General features: G+C 43.0%; 1 protein-coding gene across 6 annotated transcripts in view; it reads left to right on the top strand.

Annotated features, from left to right (window-relative positions):
* The window catches only part of ROCK2 (Rho associated coiled-coil containing protein kinase 2), a 211,146-nt gene that overhangs the window by 53,701 nt on the left and 138,705 nt on the right, over nt 1–18,740 (top strand). Inside the window, exon 2 of one of the 6 annotated variants that reach the window (XM_056564196.1) lies at nt 4,336–4,465. The exons of 4 other annotated variants lie outside the window; for them this stretch is intronic. In XM_056564196.1, coding sequence (XP_056420171.1) covers nt 4,445–4,465 — 21 coding nt within the window. In that variant the 5' untranslated portion in view covers nt 4,336–4,444. Of the gene's footprint in view, nt 1–4,335; nt 4,466–12,632; nt 12,680–18,740 lie in introns of those variants that run through there. One more of the 6 variants, XM_056564194.1, reaches the window with a different exon arrangement.

Raw genomic sequence — 18,740 nt, 5'->3', positions numbered from 1 at the left:
CACACGCCGACGCACGTACGTGACGATGTGATGACGAGGAAGGAGAGCGCCGGCCATACAGGGGATCCCTGAACGGAGAAGACACCGAGGAGGCAGGTAAGGTCCCTCCCGGTGTCCTGTAAGCACTAACCCGGCTATTCAGTCGCGCTGTTCGGGACCGCCGCGGTGAAATCGCGGCGGTCCTGAACAGCTGGGTTAGTTTCACTTTCCCTTCAGACGAGGCGGTCAGCTTTGATCGCCGCGTCTGAAGGGTTAATACAGGGCATAACTGCAATCGGTGATGTCCTGTATTAGCTGCGGGTCCCGGCCGTTGAGGGACCGCCGCGATAGGTGTGTATTCGTCGTATAAGACGCACCGACTTTTTCCCCCCAGTTTGGGGAAGAAAAAGTGCGTCTTATACGGCGAAAAATACGGTAATTATTTGTAATATCTGCCCTCGTGTTGGAAGCTCCACAGGGTCATGTGCCCTTCTATCAAAACTTTGCTGCTGCAGAGTAAACATTTGTAAGAGGTGTCTAAATGGAATGATGTAAACCCCCCATTCACTTACATTATACAAGATTTGTGTCGCCATTTTTCTCAAAGTCACATTTAGGCCCCTTTCACACTACAGGTATCATCCTTTAAAAAAACCTCCGTTATTACTCCCGGCAAAAAGTCCTGAAAACGGCTGTCTAAAAAATCCCATTGGTGTCAATGGGATTTTTTGAACATCCTTTTGCATCAGGCATGTTTGTTTTTACTAATGTCAGTTGTTTTTGCCGGACCAAAAAACTGTGCATGCCCTAATTTTTGGTCCGGCAAAAAAAAAAAAAAAAAAAAAAAAAAAAAAATGGTGAAAATTTTACATTGAAGTCTATGGGAACTGGATGTTCAATAAAAACATCCGTTATCAGTTATTGTCAGGTTTTTTAACATCCGTTTTTTTGTACAGAGCGTGCTCAGTACAGCTTTACAAAAAAAAGGGTTAAAAACTGAAAATAACTGATAACGGATGTTTCTCCCACCCCCCAAAAAAAAAAAAAAAACAACTGATGTAACTGGTTAGAGATGAACGAACTTAGAGTAAATTCGATTCGTCACGAACTTCTCGGCTCGGCAGTTGATGACTTTTCCTGCATAAATTAGTTCAGCTTTCAGGTGCTCCGGTGGGCTGGAAAAGGTGGAGACTCTTTCCTAGGAATGTATCCATCTTTTCCAGCCCACCAGAGCACTGGAAGGCTGAACTAATTTACGCAGGAAAAGTCATCAACTGCCGAGCCGAGAAGTTCGTGACGAATCAAATTAACTGTAAGTTCGCTCATCTCTATAACTGGTAATAACGGATGGTAGCGGATGAACAACATCAGTATTTTTAAGAAAAAAAACATTATAAATAACGGATGATGGTCATCAGTTATCATCTGTTATTCTCAGTTATTGCATCAGTTTTCTTTTTTTTTTTTTTTTTATCCGTTATTGTAAAATAACGCCAGTAAAAAAGCCGGATGATACCTGTAGTGTGAAAGGGGCCTTATACTGAAACCCTGAAACAAATGTGTAAACCTGACGTAAGGCTTTGTTCACACTGGGGTAATGGCTCCTGTGTATACAGTCTCAGTGATGGATATGGTGGATCAGTCATAATTTGTTAGGTTAGGTTCACACTAAGAGATTTTCAACCAGAGTTCCGCTTAGGAATTTTTTGTTGAAAATTCCGCTGCCGCAGAATCCCATTATTGTTAATGGGATTCCGCTGCGCAGTGCACACTACGGAATTTTAGTGGCGGATATTCCTTCGCCAAAAGGATGGTCTTGTCTATTCTTTAGGCAGAATCCGCTCCGCAGACATTGTCGTCTATGGGGACGGCAATGTCTGTGCAGTTCTAGCGCCGACTGATTTTTGCCCTGCCGAAAAATCCGTGCTTAAAAAAATAAAAAATAAAAGCATAAAAAATGTATAAAATGTACAGTGGTCCCTCAAGTTACAATTAGAGATGAGCGAACTTACAGTAAATTTGATTCGTCACGAACTTCGCGGCTCGGCAGTTGATGACTTATTCTGCGTAAATTAGTTCAGCTTTCCGGTGCTCCGGTGGGCTGGAAAAGGTGGATACAGTCCCAGGAAAGAGTTTCCTAGGACTGTATCCACCTTTTCCAACCCACCGGAGCATCGGAAAGCTGAACTAATTTATGCAGGAAAAGCCATCAACTGCCGAGCTGAGAAGTTCGTGACGAATCGAATTTACTGTAAGTTCGCTCATCTCTAGTTACAATATTAATTGGTTCCAGGACGACCATTGTATGTTGAAACCATCGTATGTTGAGACCATAAGTCTATGGAAACCTGGTAATTGGTTCTGAAGCCACCAAAATGTCATCCAAAAATAGGGAAAAGTGAGGATTAAAGATAAATAAGTAGATAACTAATATAGATAAAGCAAATCCTTACATATAAAAGTAAGAAAGATCTGCTGGAAGCTGTAATCACTGTCTATGTCAGTGTTTCCCAACCAGGGTGCCTCCAGCTGTTGCAAAACTACAACTCCCAGCATGCCCGGACAGCCGTTGGCTGTCCGGGCATGCTGGGAGTTGTAGTTTTGCAACAGCTGGAGGTATCCTGGTTGGGAAACAAAGGTTTAAGTAGAGGACAGGATCTTCTTCAGGGTCCTATACAGTACACACAGTGTCCCAAATGGAGCCGCCCTTACCTGGTGTCCAAAGGAGCAGCTAACCCTGGCACAGGTAAGGAGTAGTACAGAACTTGTAGTTCCTCCCTGTACTGTAGGGGGCGCTACCAGACACCAGTCAGTGCATACACTTCAGTAATACAGGTGATTTACCAGTAAAATGCCCATTCTGATTGGTCAGTTCCTCCAGTTGTGACACATTTCACAGATCTGGACTGTCTGTACATTGTATGTTGAGTCTGGTTTCAAGTTCCAATGGTCCAGAAAAGACCATTGTATGTTGAAACTATTGTATGTTGAGGCCATTGTAAGTTGAGGGATCACTGTATTTTCTTAGTACATTTACAGCATGTTTTTTTTTCTGTTTTTATGGAAAAAAAAGCAAACCAGAAAAAAAAACACCTCACAATAAATACCCCATAAAAATGTTTTTTCGTGAAACCATCCGTAAAGTGCCCAATAACCTTTTTAAAAGGTGTCCGCTGGATGCTTGACAGAGCGTGTATGTATAGTTACAATAGGTGGAGCTGAGTAAACCGCTGCCAGACACCTTTTGGATGGTTTAGCTCCACGGAAATCATTAGTCCAACTTTTTCCTAATGTGTATGGGAACCTTCTTCACACACAGAAAAAAAGAAGCGAGCGCGTTCAGGATGTTCACCTGTCATTTGGATGGGCCATCGACTAATTTTGCCTGGAAAACCCATTTAACCGCTGTATCATAATTAAATAGTTCCGCTAAAGGGGCTCTCCGGTGGAAAAAATGTTTTCCATATCAACCAGAAAGGGATTTGTAAATAACTAACGTAATCCTTCCAGTACTTATCAGCTGTTGTATGCTACAGAGTAAGTTCTTTTCTTTTTGAATTTCTTTTCTATCTGACCACAGTGCGCTCTGCTAACACCTCTGTCCATGCCAGGAACTGTCCAGAGCAGGAGAGGTTTGCTATGGGGAATTGATCCTGCTCCAGACAGTTCCTGCCAAGGACAGAGCGAACTGTGGACAGACAGAAAAGAAATTCAAAAAGAAAAGAACTTTCTCTGTAGTATACAGCAGCTGATAAGTACTGGAAGGATTAAGATTTTTTAATAGAAGTAATTTACAAAGCTGTATAACTTTCTGGCACCAGTTGATTTAAAATACATTGTTTTCCACCAGGGGAACTCCTTTAATCCTTCCAGTACTTTTCAGCTGCTGTATGCTCAAGAGGAAGTTGTATAGTTCTTTCCAGTCTGACCACAGTGCTCTCTGCTGACACTTCTGTCCACGTCAGGAACTGTCCAGAGCAGGAGAGGTTTGCTTATGGGGATTTGCTCCTGCTCTGTATAGTTCCTGACATGGACAGAGGTGTCAGCAGAGAGCACTGTGGTCAGACTGGAAAGAACTATACAACTTCCTCTGTAGTATACAGCAGCTGATAAGTACTGGAAGGATTAAGATTTTTTTTTTTTATAGAAGACATTTACAAATCTATTTAACTTTTTTGGCACCAATTGATTTGGGGAAAAAAAAATATATATAAATGTTTCCACCAGAGTACCCCTTTAAGTCTGTCAAACATTTTACTATTAAATTCGGGTGTAAAATGCCTCAAAACGCACTCCACAAAAACCTGTGTGAAAATATCCTTTATAGTGATTTGTTCATTTTTTTGTACATTATAGAGTACTTCGGAAATCTACGATATTGTGAACACTAAATTTGGTGAAAACCTAAAAGACAAAAGCGAACACAAGTGCGAACAGATGAGATCAGAGTGCGCTAAGCTGAGTGATGCATAGAGGCCCGCTGCTGGTAATATCCAATGTCAGGACCGCGTCTTGCACAATCGCATAAGAACAAGCACATTATTCCATTTTGGTTTATTTCGAGAAAATACAATGTGTACTCATTCTCCTGAGCTCTCACAATTGTACTTGGAGCCGGGCCATATTTACAGAAAAGCTGCCAAGCCGTCACATATATCCTCTGCGTGATGTCGGAGAGCTCTGCGTTCATCATGGAAAGTATCACGGAACGCTCGCCGTGTTTACAAATAGGTGATGGGGCGCGTGTCGCACTTGTTCTAATGAATCTCCGTCCAAAAACAATAGCGTCCCTTCCCTCTCGGCCCGGTACACCTTCTGTTCATGTCTTGATAATTCTGCTTTCCCAGAAAAAGATGTAACCCTTAGCAGTTGTCACCCAGCTTTCCTAGACTTCAGAACGACATGTCTGTCTGGTTAGGGTTCTGCCTGCTGTGACGTATCACGCAGGAGCTCAAATTGTTTTGTGTGTCGGGAACTAAATGATCCTAAGAGTACGTTCAGACGAGCAGATCCACAGCGCATGCGCCGCAACTCGCACATTGCAGTAGTGTGTCTGCTCGTAGCAGCGTATTGCCGGTCCAAGCAGGCACATCTAAAGGCACTCTGTAGGGGTCCTTCAGCGGCAGATCTGCAGCTGAAGGACCCCTACAGGGGTGCCTTTAGATGTGCCTGCTTGGAGCGGCAATACGCTGCTACGAGCAGACACACTACTTTAATGTGCGAGTTGTGGCGCATGCGCGGTGTACTCACACACGTCGTGGCCACTCCCCATGCTCCCTGAGCTAGGACGAGAGCAGCCGCGATGCACGAGTATACTGTGCATGCGCGCGGCAACTCGCACATCGCAGTGTGTCTGCTCGTAGCGGGGATTGCTGCTCCGAGCAGGCACCTGTAAAGGCAGCATACAGCGGTCCTTCAGCGGCAGATCCACAGCGTAATACGTGCTGGGGATCCGCCCGTGTGAACGTACCCTTAAATTAGTTATCCCCAACTGATATAACCCTGCGATCTAGAACATGGGTCCCGAATCTCCCATTGAATTGGAAAGGCAGTTGTGTGTTTATCAGTGTTTTCCAACCAGGGTTCTTCCAGTTGTTGCAAAACTACAACTCCCGGCATGCTCGGACAGCCTTTGGCACCCTGGTTGGCAAAAACTGGTGTACACCATCTCTCTTCTGTCAACCAGACTTGTCCAAGATGGCAGATCACGTTCCTCAGCTGTCTCAGCAGCTTCCATAGTCAATAAATAGAGGCAGTACTCCATTCCAACGGGAGACCCAGGCCCCCTTCCTGAGACCGTGGGATCGTGCGGATAAGTCTTAGAGTACCTGTCATGATCTTGTTAAATGTTATAATCCTCCCAGTTCACTGCCCCCATCATGATAAACCACCCCCTGCCTTTATTTTTATTATTTTGTTAGTTTTCTACCTTGATATTTCTCTGTATTTTCTGTTCAGTCTCGGTCAACTCCACAGACTGGGAAGGGACCTTCCTCAGCAGGCGTGACATCATCTAAAGCCATACAGGGGAGAACTTCCTCCCTCACTCTGCTACACACAGCCTAGAGCAGTTCAGTGTGAGATGAGCTATGATTGGCTAAGGCTGCACCCCCCCACCCTCCTTCAGCACTCCAGACTGCATTTCCTGAGTTTGGACTTCTGCCAGGCCAGCAGGAGTCCAACGTCTGTGCACGAGATGGGGGGGGGAAATGTGCTCTGGACAGTAGGGAGACACCTAGTGGCAGTTTTTATAAACACAAATAAAACATAGAAAACTTTTTTATTTTTAATTTTAACAAAGTACATTAGAAAGATATTTTTTTTTATTTACCATAAGGAGTGCAATAGCAAAAATTAGTTTTAAAGGAGAACTCCAGAATACAAAAATTGTCCCCCATACTGCCAGCAGTAAAAAAAAAAAATATATATATATAGATACATACCTTCCTTCGCTCCTCCGGTAACCCACTCCGGCCTCCGCCGCGATCCCCTTCCTGTTTGCTGGTGGTCGGCGAGTCATACTGTGCTCAGCCAATCACCGGCCTCAGTGAAGTTCCGACTCGGCCGGCGATAGGCTGAGCGGCAGTGTGAGAACGCTTCAAGACACAAAATTCTTCACTACACCGGCACCTGTTGCCGGGGCTGAAAACGTCACACTGCCGCTCAGACTATCACCGGCCGAGTTGGGACTTCGCTGTGGCGGGTGATACGCTGAGTGCAGTAAGACTCACCGACCACCGGCAACCAGGAAGAGGATCGCGGTGGAGGCCGGAGCGGGTTACCGGAGGCACCGGAGGAGCGAAGGAAGGTATGTATCTATCTATTTTTTTATTGCCGGCAGTATGGAGGACAATTTTTGTATTCTGGAGTTCTCCTTTAAGGACGGTGCCCAATTAAAGGTGGGAGAACCCCTTTAAAGAAGTAGTCTACTTTAGAGAATGCCTTTTGTTGTCCACAAGTGTCAGAACTCAGTGGTAAGCACTAGAGCCTTGGTCCTGGGTTTAAGTTATGTTCTTCCCATGTTTGCATGGGGTTCCTCCCTTCTGTATTGAGGGAACCCTTTGTAGTCTACAGTCTACTCGGAATTCCCTAATTGTTGGATAATAGGTTTTCTAAACCAGATGTCCCCTTCTTCTTTCGAAAACAAATATGGAGAAGTGGAGATCACGGTTGATGTCTTTGGAGTTCACAACCACCGTCACTTATTTCAAGAATCGTCACAATTTTTCCCTATTTTTGTAAGAAATCTACCTTATTCAGTATAGAGCTTTGCCTGTGGCCTCTGTATCACTGCAGACCGCTAAAAATAGCGAGAATCCTGGTGACGCTATGAGAAGCTTATTGGCAGCCATATTTGATGTCCTTCATCAGACAACTTGCTATGTTTTTTTTTTTTTTTTTACCCCATCACCTTTATTTTTGGATCTTGAGAATTTGGTGGGTTTTGTACCAGATACTCCTAAATGGAATGACTGGTTTTCCTACACAGTCATATGCAAGTAAGCTTTAAATAGAGCACTAGACTTAATCCGTCCTATCCGAAAATAACTTTTTTTTCATGGAAATGTATTTAATGATGTGACAAATTTATTGCTCTTGGAACTTTTTTGTAGGCAGAAAATAGATTGTGAAGTGACACGGACTGGATATTAGCCCTGCAGCCATGTTCCAGAATGTTCCTGAGATCCGTACTGTGGTGCTCTTTACAGCAACACTTTGCTCGTGCTAATCTATGGTGGAGTCCTCCATCCATGACCATATGGACAGGGGTCGTGTAGTTGAGACAACACATTTAAGGCCATTTACATTAGGCTGCATTCACACCGCGTTTTTGCAATACAATTCCCCCATACGTTTTAAATGTGAAAATCGTACAGAACCTCATTGAAAACCGTATGCATTAACTCTCCATTGAAGACTGTATGCCAAAAGATGCATCAGGTTGTGTCGGGTTTTCACCCTTTACAGTTTTGCCAGTTTTTTTCCTGTACCCAATACCGTAGCCTACCACGGTTTTTGGTCCGAGTGAAAAACTGTATTGCAATGTATACATTTTTTTTTTTTAAACATGAGAGTCAATGGGAACCGTACAGAACTGTGTGTGCATACGGTTCCATCTGGTTTGCACCATACGGATTATGACTTTGCACAGTTTTTTTTCTTGGAATTTCAATCAAACATTCATAATGGAGTAAAAAGTTAAAAATGTATATGTTTTTTTCTTTAAAAACGGATGCAACCGGACATAATTTGTCGTTTTTGCAATACAGTTCCCGTATCAGGTTTTAGATGAAAAACGGATTCCTCAAAACCAGACTAAACTGTATCAAAACGTGTGTACAAATTTTAATCTGTATACGGTTGAAAAAATGATGTCCGGTTGCATCCGTTTTTTAAGAAAAAACTTATATGTTTTTAACTTTTCACTCCATTATGAATAAAATTTCACTTGTTTGATTGAAACTCCAAGAAAAAAAACGGTGCAAAGTCAAAAACCATATGGTGAAAACCGGATGGAACCGTATGCACATACAGATCTGTACGGTTCCCATTGACTCGCATGTTTAAAAAATTTTTTAGACTGTTTAATACAGTTTTTCACCCGGACCAAAATCCGTGGTAAGCTACAGTTTGGGGTCCGGTAAAAAAAACTGACGAAACCATACAGGATGCAAAACTGACACAACGTGATGCATCTTTTGGCATACAGTTATCAATGGAGAGTCAATGCATATGGTTTTCAATACGGTTCCATTTGGTTTTCACATTGAAATGTATACGGGAACTGTATTGCAAAAACGTGGTGTGAATGCAGCCTTAGACGGTGGTTCAGCTACTGCCTTTTGACCTGGATTGCCATGCCCCAGTCCCTTTCATCTGAGAAGGGCACGTGCTTGCAACTCGCTGGACATCATACGGTTGACCACCCAGTGTCATATGCGTCACTCTACACTGGTTTGTGTGGAAAGGGCAGGAGAGGAGCTCTGGAATTACACTTTAAAAAGAATCTGTCCTCACTTTCGTGAGGCATGAACCACGAGATACCGGGGTGGTCCCCAGTGGCTTCTGCCTGCTTTACAAGCTTTAATTGGATTCGTAGGGAGGGATCTTTCAATCAAGGCTTGGGGGTGCAAGGAAATGCTGCTGGGACCATCCCATCAATGACTCGGGCAGCATAAAAGTGATTACCGGTTCCCTTTAAAGGGGTACTCCGGGGGAATTTTTTTATTTTTTTTTCAAATCAACTGGTGGCAGAAAGTTAATCAGATTTGTTAATGACTTCTATTAAAAAATCATTACCCTTCCAGTACTTATTAGCAGCTGTAGGCTACAGAGGAAATTCTTTTCTTTTTGAATTTTTTTTTTGTCTTGTCCACAGTGCTCTCTGCTGACACCTATGCTTCTCTGGACAGTTCCTGACATGGACAGAGGTGTCAGCAGAGAGCACTGTGGACAAGACAAAAAAAAAGACATTCAAAAAGAAAAGAATTTCCTCTGTAGCATACAGCTGCTAAAAAGTACTGAAAGGATTGAGATTTTTAAATAGAAGTAATTTACAAATCTGTTTTAACTTTCTGGCACCAGTTCATTTAAAAGTTTTCCACCGGAGTACCCCTTTAAGGGGGATTCGCAATGAGTTCTCACAGTACAACAGTTTATGATTTGGGGGAGAAACTTAAAGGGGTTATCCAGGAAAAAACTTTTTTTTATATATATCAACTGGCTCCAGAAAGTTAAACAGATTTGTAAATGACTTCTATTAAAAAATCTTAATCCTTTCAGTACTTATGAGCTTCTGAAGTTAAGGTTGTTCTTTTCTGTCTAAGTGCTCTCTGATGACACGTGTCTCGGGAACCGCCCAGTTTAGAAGAGGTTTGATATGGGGATTTGCTTCTAAACTGGGCGGTTCCCGAGACACATTTTTTAATAGAAGTAATTTACAAATCTGTTTAACTTTCTGGAGCCAGTTGAGATGTGCATATATATAAAGTTTTTCCCTGGAATACCCCTTTAATGACTGTCCACCGCCATTTGGACTAAACCGATGCCAATTAAAAAGGGTGACAACAAAATGTGGCAGCATTTACAACGAAGGTTCAGTGGTATCCAATTGGGGTGCCACCACATATTACAAAAATGTATTTTATTCATCCAAGCAACACGTCTGTTTTTAAGCATAGAGGTTACCTCTGGTTACTGTCATTCTGTGTCTGGCTAGTTGGTTGCCATTATGACTAGAGATGAGCGAACTTACAGTAAATTCGATTTGTCACGAACTTCTCGGCTCGGCAGTTGATGACTTTTCCTGCATAAATTAGTTCAGCTTTCAGGTGCTCCGTTGGGCTGGAAAAGGTGGATACAGTCCTAGGAGACTCTTTCCTAGGACTGTATCCACCTTTTCCAGCCCACGGGAGCACCTGAAAGCTGAACTAATTTATGCAGGAAAAGTCATCAACTGCCGAGCCGAGAAGTTCGTGACGAATCGAATTTACTGTAAGTTCGCTCATCTCTAATTATGACCAAAAATTTCACTCGACCTTTATATTTTCGACTTGGGTGTCATAGGCAAGTTATTTACTTTCTGTCTTTACTCTGCGTTCACATCTAATGCTGAAATATGATTTTTTTTGCTGTAGTTCTGTTGCTTTTTGGCAGCACCTATTACTCCATGTTGAACTTCCTTTATTGCACTGTCCTGTTGTGCACAGTACCCTCGGGGTGCAGCCCGTGCCTCAGCCAGCGCTCCCCTCACATTTAGAGGAAAGCGAAATGTAGATTAAAACCAAAATATTTCCTCTCCTTCTGTATCACACCCTGGAGGATTGCTCACATTTTTCCCATGGATCTGAATGGACTGACAGCAGTATATTTATTTTAACATTATTGGCTTTTGTTTTCCCCCTACAATATGTTCAGCTTTGTGATTTGGTTTGACACGTTCTTTAGACATGTGGTTTGCGGTATTCGACAAATGGAAGACTCGCTGTGTATTTATACTAGATAGATGGATAAATCGGAGACTGTTAGGTAGGTAGATGCATTACTAGATAGATGGATAAATCTGAGACTGTTAGGTAGGTAGATGCATTACTAGATAGATGGATAAATCTGAGACTGTTAGGTAGGTAGATGCATTACTAGATAGATGGATAAATCTGAGACTGTTAGGTAGGTAGATGCATTACTAGATAGATGGATAAAGCTGAGACTGTTAGGTAGGTAGATGCATTACTAGATAGATGGATAAAGCTGAGACTGTTAGGTAGGTAGATACATTACTAGATAGATGGATAAATCGGAGACTGTTAGGTAGGTAGATGCATTACTAGATAGATGGATAAATCTGAGACTGTTAGGTAGGTAGATGCATTACTAGATAGATGGATAAATCTGAGACTGTTAGGTAGGTAGATGCATTACTAGATAGATGGATAAATCTGAGACTGTTAGGTAGGTAGATGCATTACTAGATAGATGGATAAAGCTGAGACTGTTAGGTAGGTAGATGCATTACTAGATAGATGGATAAAGCTGAGACTGTTAGGTAGGTAGATACATTACTAGATAGATGGATAAATCTGAGACTGTTAGGTAGGTAGATGCATTACTAGATAGATGGATAAAGCTGAGACTGTTAGGTAGGTAGATGCATTACTAGATAGATGGATAAATCTGAGACTGTTAGGTAGGTAGATGCATTACTAGATAGATGGATAAATCTGAGACTGTTAGGTAGGTAGATGCATTACTAGATAGATGGATAAATCTGAGACTGTTAGGTAGGTAGATGCATTACTAGATAGATGGATAAATCTGAGACTGTTAGGTAGGTAGATGCATTACTAGATAGATGGATAAATCTGAGACTGTTAGGTAGGTAGATGCATTACTAGATAGATTGATAAATCTGAGACTGTTAGGTAGGTAGATGCATTACTAGATAGATGGATAAATCTGAGACTGTTAGGTAGGTAGATGCATTACTAGATAGATGGATAAATCTGAGACTGTTAGGTAGGTAGATGCATTACTAGATAGATGGATAAATCTGAGACTGTTAGGTAGGTAGATGCATTACTAGATAGATGGATAAATCTGAGACTGTTAGGTAGGTAGATGCATTACAAGATAGATGGATAAATCTGAGACTGTTAGGTAGGTAGATGCATTACTAGATAGATGGATAAATCTGAGACTGTTAGGTAGGTAGATGCATTACTAGATAGATGGATAAATCTGAGACTGTTAGGTAGGTAGATGCATTACTAGATAGATGGATAAATCTGAGACTGTTAGGTAGGTAGATGCATTAGCGCAGTGGTCTCCCAACTGTGGCCCTCCAGATTTTGCAAAACTTCAATTCCCAGCATGCCCGGACAGCCGTTGGCTGTCCGGGCATGCTGGGAGTTGAAGTTTTGTAAAATCTGGAGGGCCACAGTTGGGAGACCACTGCAATTAATGTATAGTGGATAAATGCTGGATATAATGTAGAGACTATGGGGGAGATTTATCAAAACCTGTGCAAAGGAAAAGTTGCCCAGTTGCCCATAGCAACCAATCAGATCCCTGCTTTCATTTTTAACGAGGCCTCTGCAAAATGAAAGAAGAAATCTGGTTGCTATGGGCAACTGGACAACTTTTCCTTTGCACAGGTTTTGATGAATCCCCCACTATGAGGCCACTATTTGAACCCCATGAGGTAAACCATAATAGTTGGCAATGGGCAGTCACTCATTTTATTGCTACCTGACTCCCTTTTTCACTTACTTTTAGTATCGTGCCGCCTCTCCAGAAAAGCCGCCTTTTCAGCCTACCCTTCCTCCAATTCCGCCTGCTGGTGCATATTTGTTCCTGGCAGGGGTCAAGTCCCAGGAAAAAAAGTGTGGGAACTCTTCCACTCAAGAGCTGGTCTTGCAGGACTCCTGCTAATGGGAACGGCGGTCCTGCTGTGAAAAAAGTGCAGGAACTCAGTTCCCACACGTTCCTGCAGGACTTGGGCCCTGGGTTTGCCACAGTTAGGCTGAGTTCACACTACGTTTTTCAACTACGGTTCCCGCATACGTTTTCTATCAAAAACCGTATGGGAAAAAATCGGATGGAACAGTATGGGAAAAAGTAAACCGCATGCGTTTTTAAACAGTATACTGTTTTTAAAAGTGCATACTGTTCCGTCCGTTTTTCTTAAAAAAAAACAAAAAAAAAAAAACAAACGTTTTTGAAAATTCTGTCCATTTTTAATGGGAGGGGTCTTTGGGGGGACTTTAGGATGCAAAATGCGCATGTGCAAAGAAAAAACGCATGCGGTTTTGCCATATGGAACCATATATATGTGCGTTTCCCATTGACGTCCATGTTAAAAAAATAAATAAAAAATATGCGGTTGCAATACGATTTTAAAACTGGAGTTGAAACCGTGGTTGAACACTGTTTGGAGTACTGTTAAAAAACGTATTGCAAGCAAACCGTACGCAACCGTATGCATTAGGGTGCGTACGGTTTGCAATGCTTTGCCTATGTATACCGTTTTCAATACAGTTCCATACGTTTACACTAATGAAAACGTATGCGGGAACCGTAGTTGAAAAACGTAGTGTGAACCCAGCCTTAGGCTGGGTTTACATCACGTTTTTCCCATACTGTTTTCAATCCGTTTTTCTAAAGAAAACCATATGGCATAAAAAAACGGATGGAACAGGATGGGAAGAAGCAAACCGTATGCGTTTTTAAACTGTATACTGTTTTTTAAAGTGCATACAGTTCCGTCTGTTTTTATAAAAAAAAAAAAAAACATAAACTTTTGATAATTTTGTCCATTTTTAATGGGAGGGGGTGTTGGGTGGGGACTTTAGGATGCAAATGCGCATGTGCAAAGTAAAAACCATATACGGTTTCCGGTATGGAACCGTATACATGTGCGTTTTCCATTGATGTCCATGTTAAAAAAAACACGTATGCGGTTGCAGTACGTTTTTTAAAACCATGGTTTTTGTCTCCGGTTTAAAAACCGTACTGCAACCACATACGTTTTTTTTAACATGGACATCAAAAATAAAAACTGACACAACTGTATGCACTTTTAAAAACAGTATACAGTTTAAAAACGCATACAGTTTACTTTTTCCAATACTGTTCCATACGTTTTTTTGCCATACGGTTTTCTTTAGAAAAACGGATTGAAAACAGTATGGGGAAAAACGTGATGTGAACCCAGCTTTACACTTTAAAAAGAATCTGTCATCACTTTCATGGGGCCTGAACCACAAGTCATCGGGGCGGACATCATGCTTTGCAAGGTTTGGAGAGAAAGCGCTATCAATCAGGGAGAGATCTATCAAGGCTTGGTAGGGTGCAAGGAAAACCTGGGACCATCCGATGAATGACTCGTACTACGGGCAGCCCCGAGGCTGCCGACGCTGCCCCATTTCCTCCGCCATCCCCGGTTTTATAATTACCTGTTCCTGGGGTCTGCGGAATATCGGTATAAATTATCGGCTATCGTCCTCAAAGTTAACATATTATCGGTATCGGCCCTAAAAAATCAATATCGGTCGATCCCTATTCTTCATTACTACTAAAGCAAAAAAAATGGAAATCCGTAGATACACCCACATTGAAAGAAATAATTGACTCCCTTAGATATGTTTACATAATGGAGACATTAAGGATGGAAAAAAAATAGGGAACTTAAAAAAAAACAAAAAATAGAGATACTTATGGGAACTGCTTGACGGTAAATTGTGGGAACTAACTGTAGAGGGAGAGGGAAGGAGGGTGAGTGAGGAAGCAAGAATGGAAGATAGGAGCTTAGAATTGTATTCTGAAATTAAACCTCTCTCCCCTTTACCCTTGTAACTCTTGGATATATTGGATTATAATTTGAATTACAGTAGATGATATTAAGAACTCTTAGCACAACTGTAAATGGAGGAAACGTGTCCTAAAGATCTTCCTTTACCGTATATACTCGAGTATAAGCCGACCCGAGTATAAGCCAAGACCCCTAATTTTAACCCAAAATCCCAGGAAACGTTATTGACTCGAGTATAAGCCTAGGGTGGGAAATACATCATCCCCCCCTGTCATCATCCAGACCCCCATCATTAACATCCTCATCATCATCACCGCCTGTCATCATCCAGACCCTCATCATCATCACCTGTCATCATCCCACACCCCCCCTTCATCATCCCCTTGTCATCATCCCCACCCCCCTTCATCATCATCCCACACCCCCCCTTCATCATCCCCACCCCCCTTCATCATCCCCACCCCCTTCATCATCCCCTTGTGATCATCCCACACCCCCCCCCTTCATCATCATCCCCTTGTCATCATCCCACACACCCCCTTCATCATCCCACACCCCCCTTCATCATCCCACACCCCCCCCCCTTCATCATCCTCTTGTCATCATCCGCCCGCAGTGGTCTTCAACCTGCGGACCTCCAGAGGTTTCAAAACTACAACTCCCAGCAAGCCCGGGCAGCCATCGGCTGTCCGGGCTTGCTGGGAGTTGTAGTTTTGAAACCTCCGGAGGTCCACAGGTTGAAGACCACTGCGGCCTTCGACATCATCCAGCCCCCCTTTAGTTCTGTACAGTACTCACCTCCGCTCGGCGCTGGTCCGGTGCTGCAGGGCTGTCAGGTGAGGAGGTCGTCCGGTGGGATAGTGGTTCCGGGCTGCTATCTTCACTGGGGGCGCCTCTTCTCCGCGCTTCCGGCCCGGAATAGAGGCATTGCCTTGACAATGACGCAGAAGTACGTTGGCAATGAACGTACCTCTGCGTCGTTGTCAAGGCAACGTGACTATTATGGGGCCGGGCCCGAAGCGCTTAGAAAAGGCCTCCCCGGTGAAGATAGCAGCCCGGAACCACTATCCCACCGGACCACCTCCTCTCTGGACAGTCCTGCAGCACCGGACCAGCGCCGAGCGGAGGTGAGTACTGTACAGAACTAAAGGGGTTGAGAGGGGGCTGGATGATGTCGAAGGCCGCCGTGGTCTTCAACCTGCGGACCTCCGGAGGTTTCAAAACTACAACTCCCAGCAAGCCCGGACAGCCGATGGCTGCCCGGGCTTGCTGGGAGTTGTAGTTTTGAAACCTCTGGAGGTCCGCAGGTTGAAGACCACTGCGGGTGGAGAGTTCACTCGAGTATAAGCCGAGGGGGGTGTGTTCAGCACGAAAAATCGTGCTGAAAAACTCGGCTTATACTCGAGTATATACGGTATTTTCTTTTTGCCCTTCTTTTCTTCTTCTTTTTTTTTTCTTTTTCCTTTTTCTTTTCCTTTAAATTTCAATTTTTATTTATGTTGGTTGTGAAAGGAAAAAAAAAAAAAAAAAAGAAAGTGACGACAGGTTGCCTTTAAAGGGGTACTCCGCGGCTCAAAGTTTGGAAAAAAACTTCCGAACGCTGGAGCTGGTGCCGGGAGTCCGTGATGTCATAGCCCTGCCCCCTCATGATGCCACACCCCGCTCCTCAATGCAAGTCTATGGGAGTGGGCATCACACCCCCTCCCATAGACTTGCATTGAGGGGGCGGGGCTATGATGTCACAGGGTTGCCGACTCCAGCGTTCGGAACAGTTTGTTCCAAAGCTGAGCAGCGGAGTACCCCTTTAAGGGGGGATTCACAGTAAGTTCCTACTATGACGTAATACAATGAAGCTTCGGCGGTACCCAATAGGGGTGCATCCACATAGCTACATTTTGATCAGCTCAGGTGTCTTTTGTAAGCATAGAGGTTCTCTGGATACGCCATTCTATGTTTGGTGAAGTAGCGTGAATACATCTTACTTGAAATAGTTTTACACAATGTTTTTCTGGATATAACCATTTTAAGATCCATATTGCATCAGTTGATGGAATAATATGTATGTTGGGACACTGGGGAGGCATGTTAACATGTAGGAGCGGGAAGGGGCCCAAACTTAGTCACAAGCTGACTACTTTGGGTCATTAAAGTCAATGGACCGTCTGCTGTGTCGCACAGTTTACCTTTTTTTGAAGGGATGCTGACATATAAATGGGACGTACAGCATTTCTGTTTAACCCATTACCATTGAGGCTTCTTGCCCCATCCATTGTTTACAACAGGGTCACAGCTATTCAGAACAGCTGATCGATGGGGGCACTGATCAGTTATTGATGGATTATCCTGTGGATAAGCCATCAGTTATTTTTTTTTTACCTGGAAACCCCTTTAAGTCTGTCAGTATCCCATGATCTTGCCAATAAATTTGCTGAGTGCACATAACTTTTTGGCTTTCCATGGCTACTTGTTAAAGTTCTCATTTCCACGTATTTTAGTTTCTTGGATCTGTTGGACCTTTTCTGAGGATCATATTGGATGAAGACTTTAATTTCCTATAAGATGAATTTTGTGGACGATCATTGTGACGTACACAAACTAACGCTACGTCAGATGTTTCGCTGCACAGGAGAAGCCTGGACGGGTCTGTCGCAGCATGGGATGAATTCTTATCATTCCTAGCATTTTGAGAGTGACAAGTTGGAGGCTGAGAGCTCTAGTCAGTTGCATTCCTAATTTCAGGTCACTAGAAGACTTCCGGCCTAGTGTTCTCCAGCCTGATAGGACCCGAGAGACGCATTCCAGCTGTCCCTGCAATGTAAACATGAAGCGGGCTCCAGAGTTTATAGCACATTTTATAGGCCTGCTTAAAGGTTTGTTTGTCCTGGATAATGTGCAGTTAATATATAGCCCTATATCCAGTCTGCTATGTATACTTTTCTATTTTAAAGAAACCCTCTTGTGTCAGTGACCCTCTGGTGTGACCTGTTGTCCTACATGGTGACCACATCCTTTTTATCTTCCTCCTTCATTAATGTTAGTTCACAATGCTATATTTTATTAGAAGTCTTGAGTAGATAAGGATTTTTGGAGAAGGCCCAAAAATGTAGTCAAACCTGCTGACTATTTAATGTGTATAAAGGAATCCCTCTCTACCCCGACAGATGGGTCTGGCAGTGGGTTACCTCTTCTCTCTCCATTCAAGACACAAGAACATTCGTCCAAGCTTAAAGTGTATTGAGGCATAGGGCGAAATGGCAGTCGGTAGGACAAATGGCCATTACCGATACAAGTAAAGTGGATGGAAATGGCAGATTTTAAAGGGGTACTACTGGAAACTTTTTTTTTTTTATCAACTGGTGCCAGAAAGTTAAACAGATTTGTAAATTACTTCTATTAAAAAATCTTGATCCTTCCAGTACTTTTTAGGGGCTGTATACTACAGAGGAAATGTTTATCTTTTTGGATTTCTCTTATGTCATGACCACAGTGCTCTCTGCTGACCTCTGCTCTCCATTTTAGGAACTGTCCAGAGCAGCATATGTATTTTATTTTATTTATTTATATAGCGCCTACAGATTCTGCAGCACTTACAATTATGGGGTACAAACAAAGACAAGTATCAGACATAAAATTACACAATAACTATTCAAATAAGAGGTGTGGGGATATATATTGAGGCCAATTAGAGAATGTTATAGGCCTGTCTCAAGAGATGTGTTTTTAGGCCACGTTTGAAACTATGGATGTTGTTGTTGAGTCTGAGGGATTGAGGGATGGCATTCCAGAGAACCGGTGCAGCACGAGTGAAGTCTTGGAGACGGGAGTGAGAAGTTCGGATTATAGATGTTAGTGTGAGATCATTAGCAGATTGGAGAGAACGTGTAAGATGGTAGACAGGGATGAGAGAGTAGATGTAGGGAGGTGCAGCATTGTGGAGAGCTTTGTGTGGGAG

The sequence above is a fragment of the Hyla sarda genome, chromosome 3 (genome assembly GCF_029499605.1).
Source record: "Hyla sarda isolate aHylSar1 chromosome 3, aHylSar1.hap1, whole genome shotgun sequence".
Lineage (NCBI taxonomy): Eukaryota > Metazoa > Chordata > Amphibia > Anura > Hylidae > Hyla > Hyla sarda.
The sequence above is the reverse complement of the archived record's forward strand: the minus strand, read 5'-3'. Positions and strand labels throughout refer to the sequence as shown.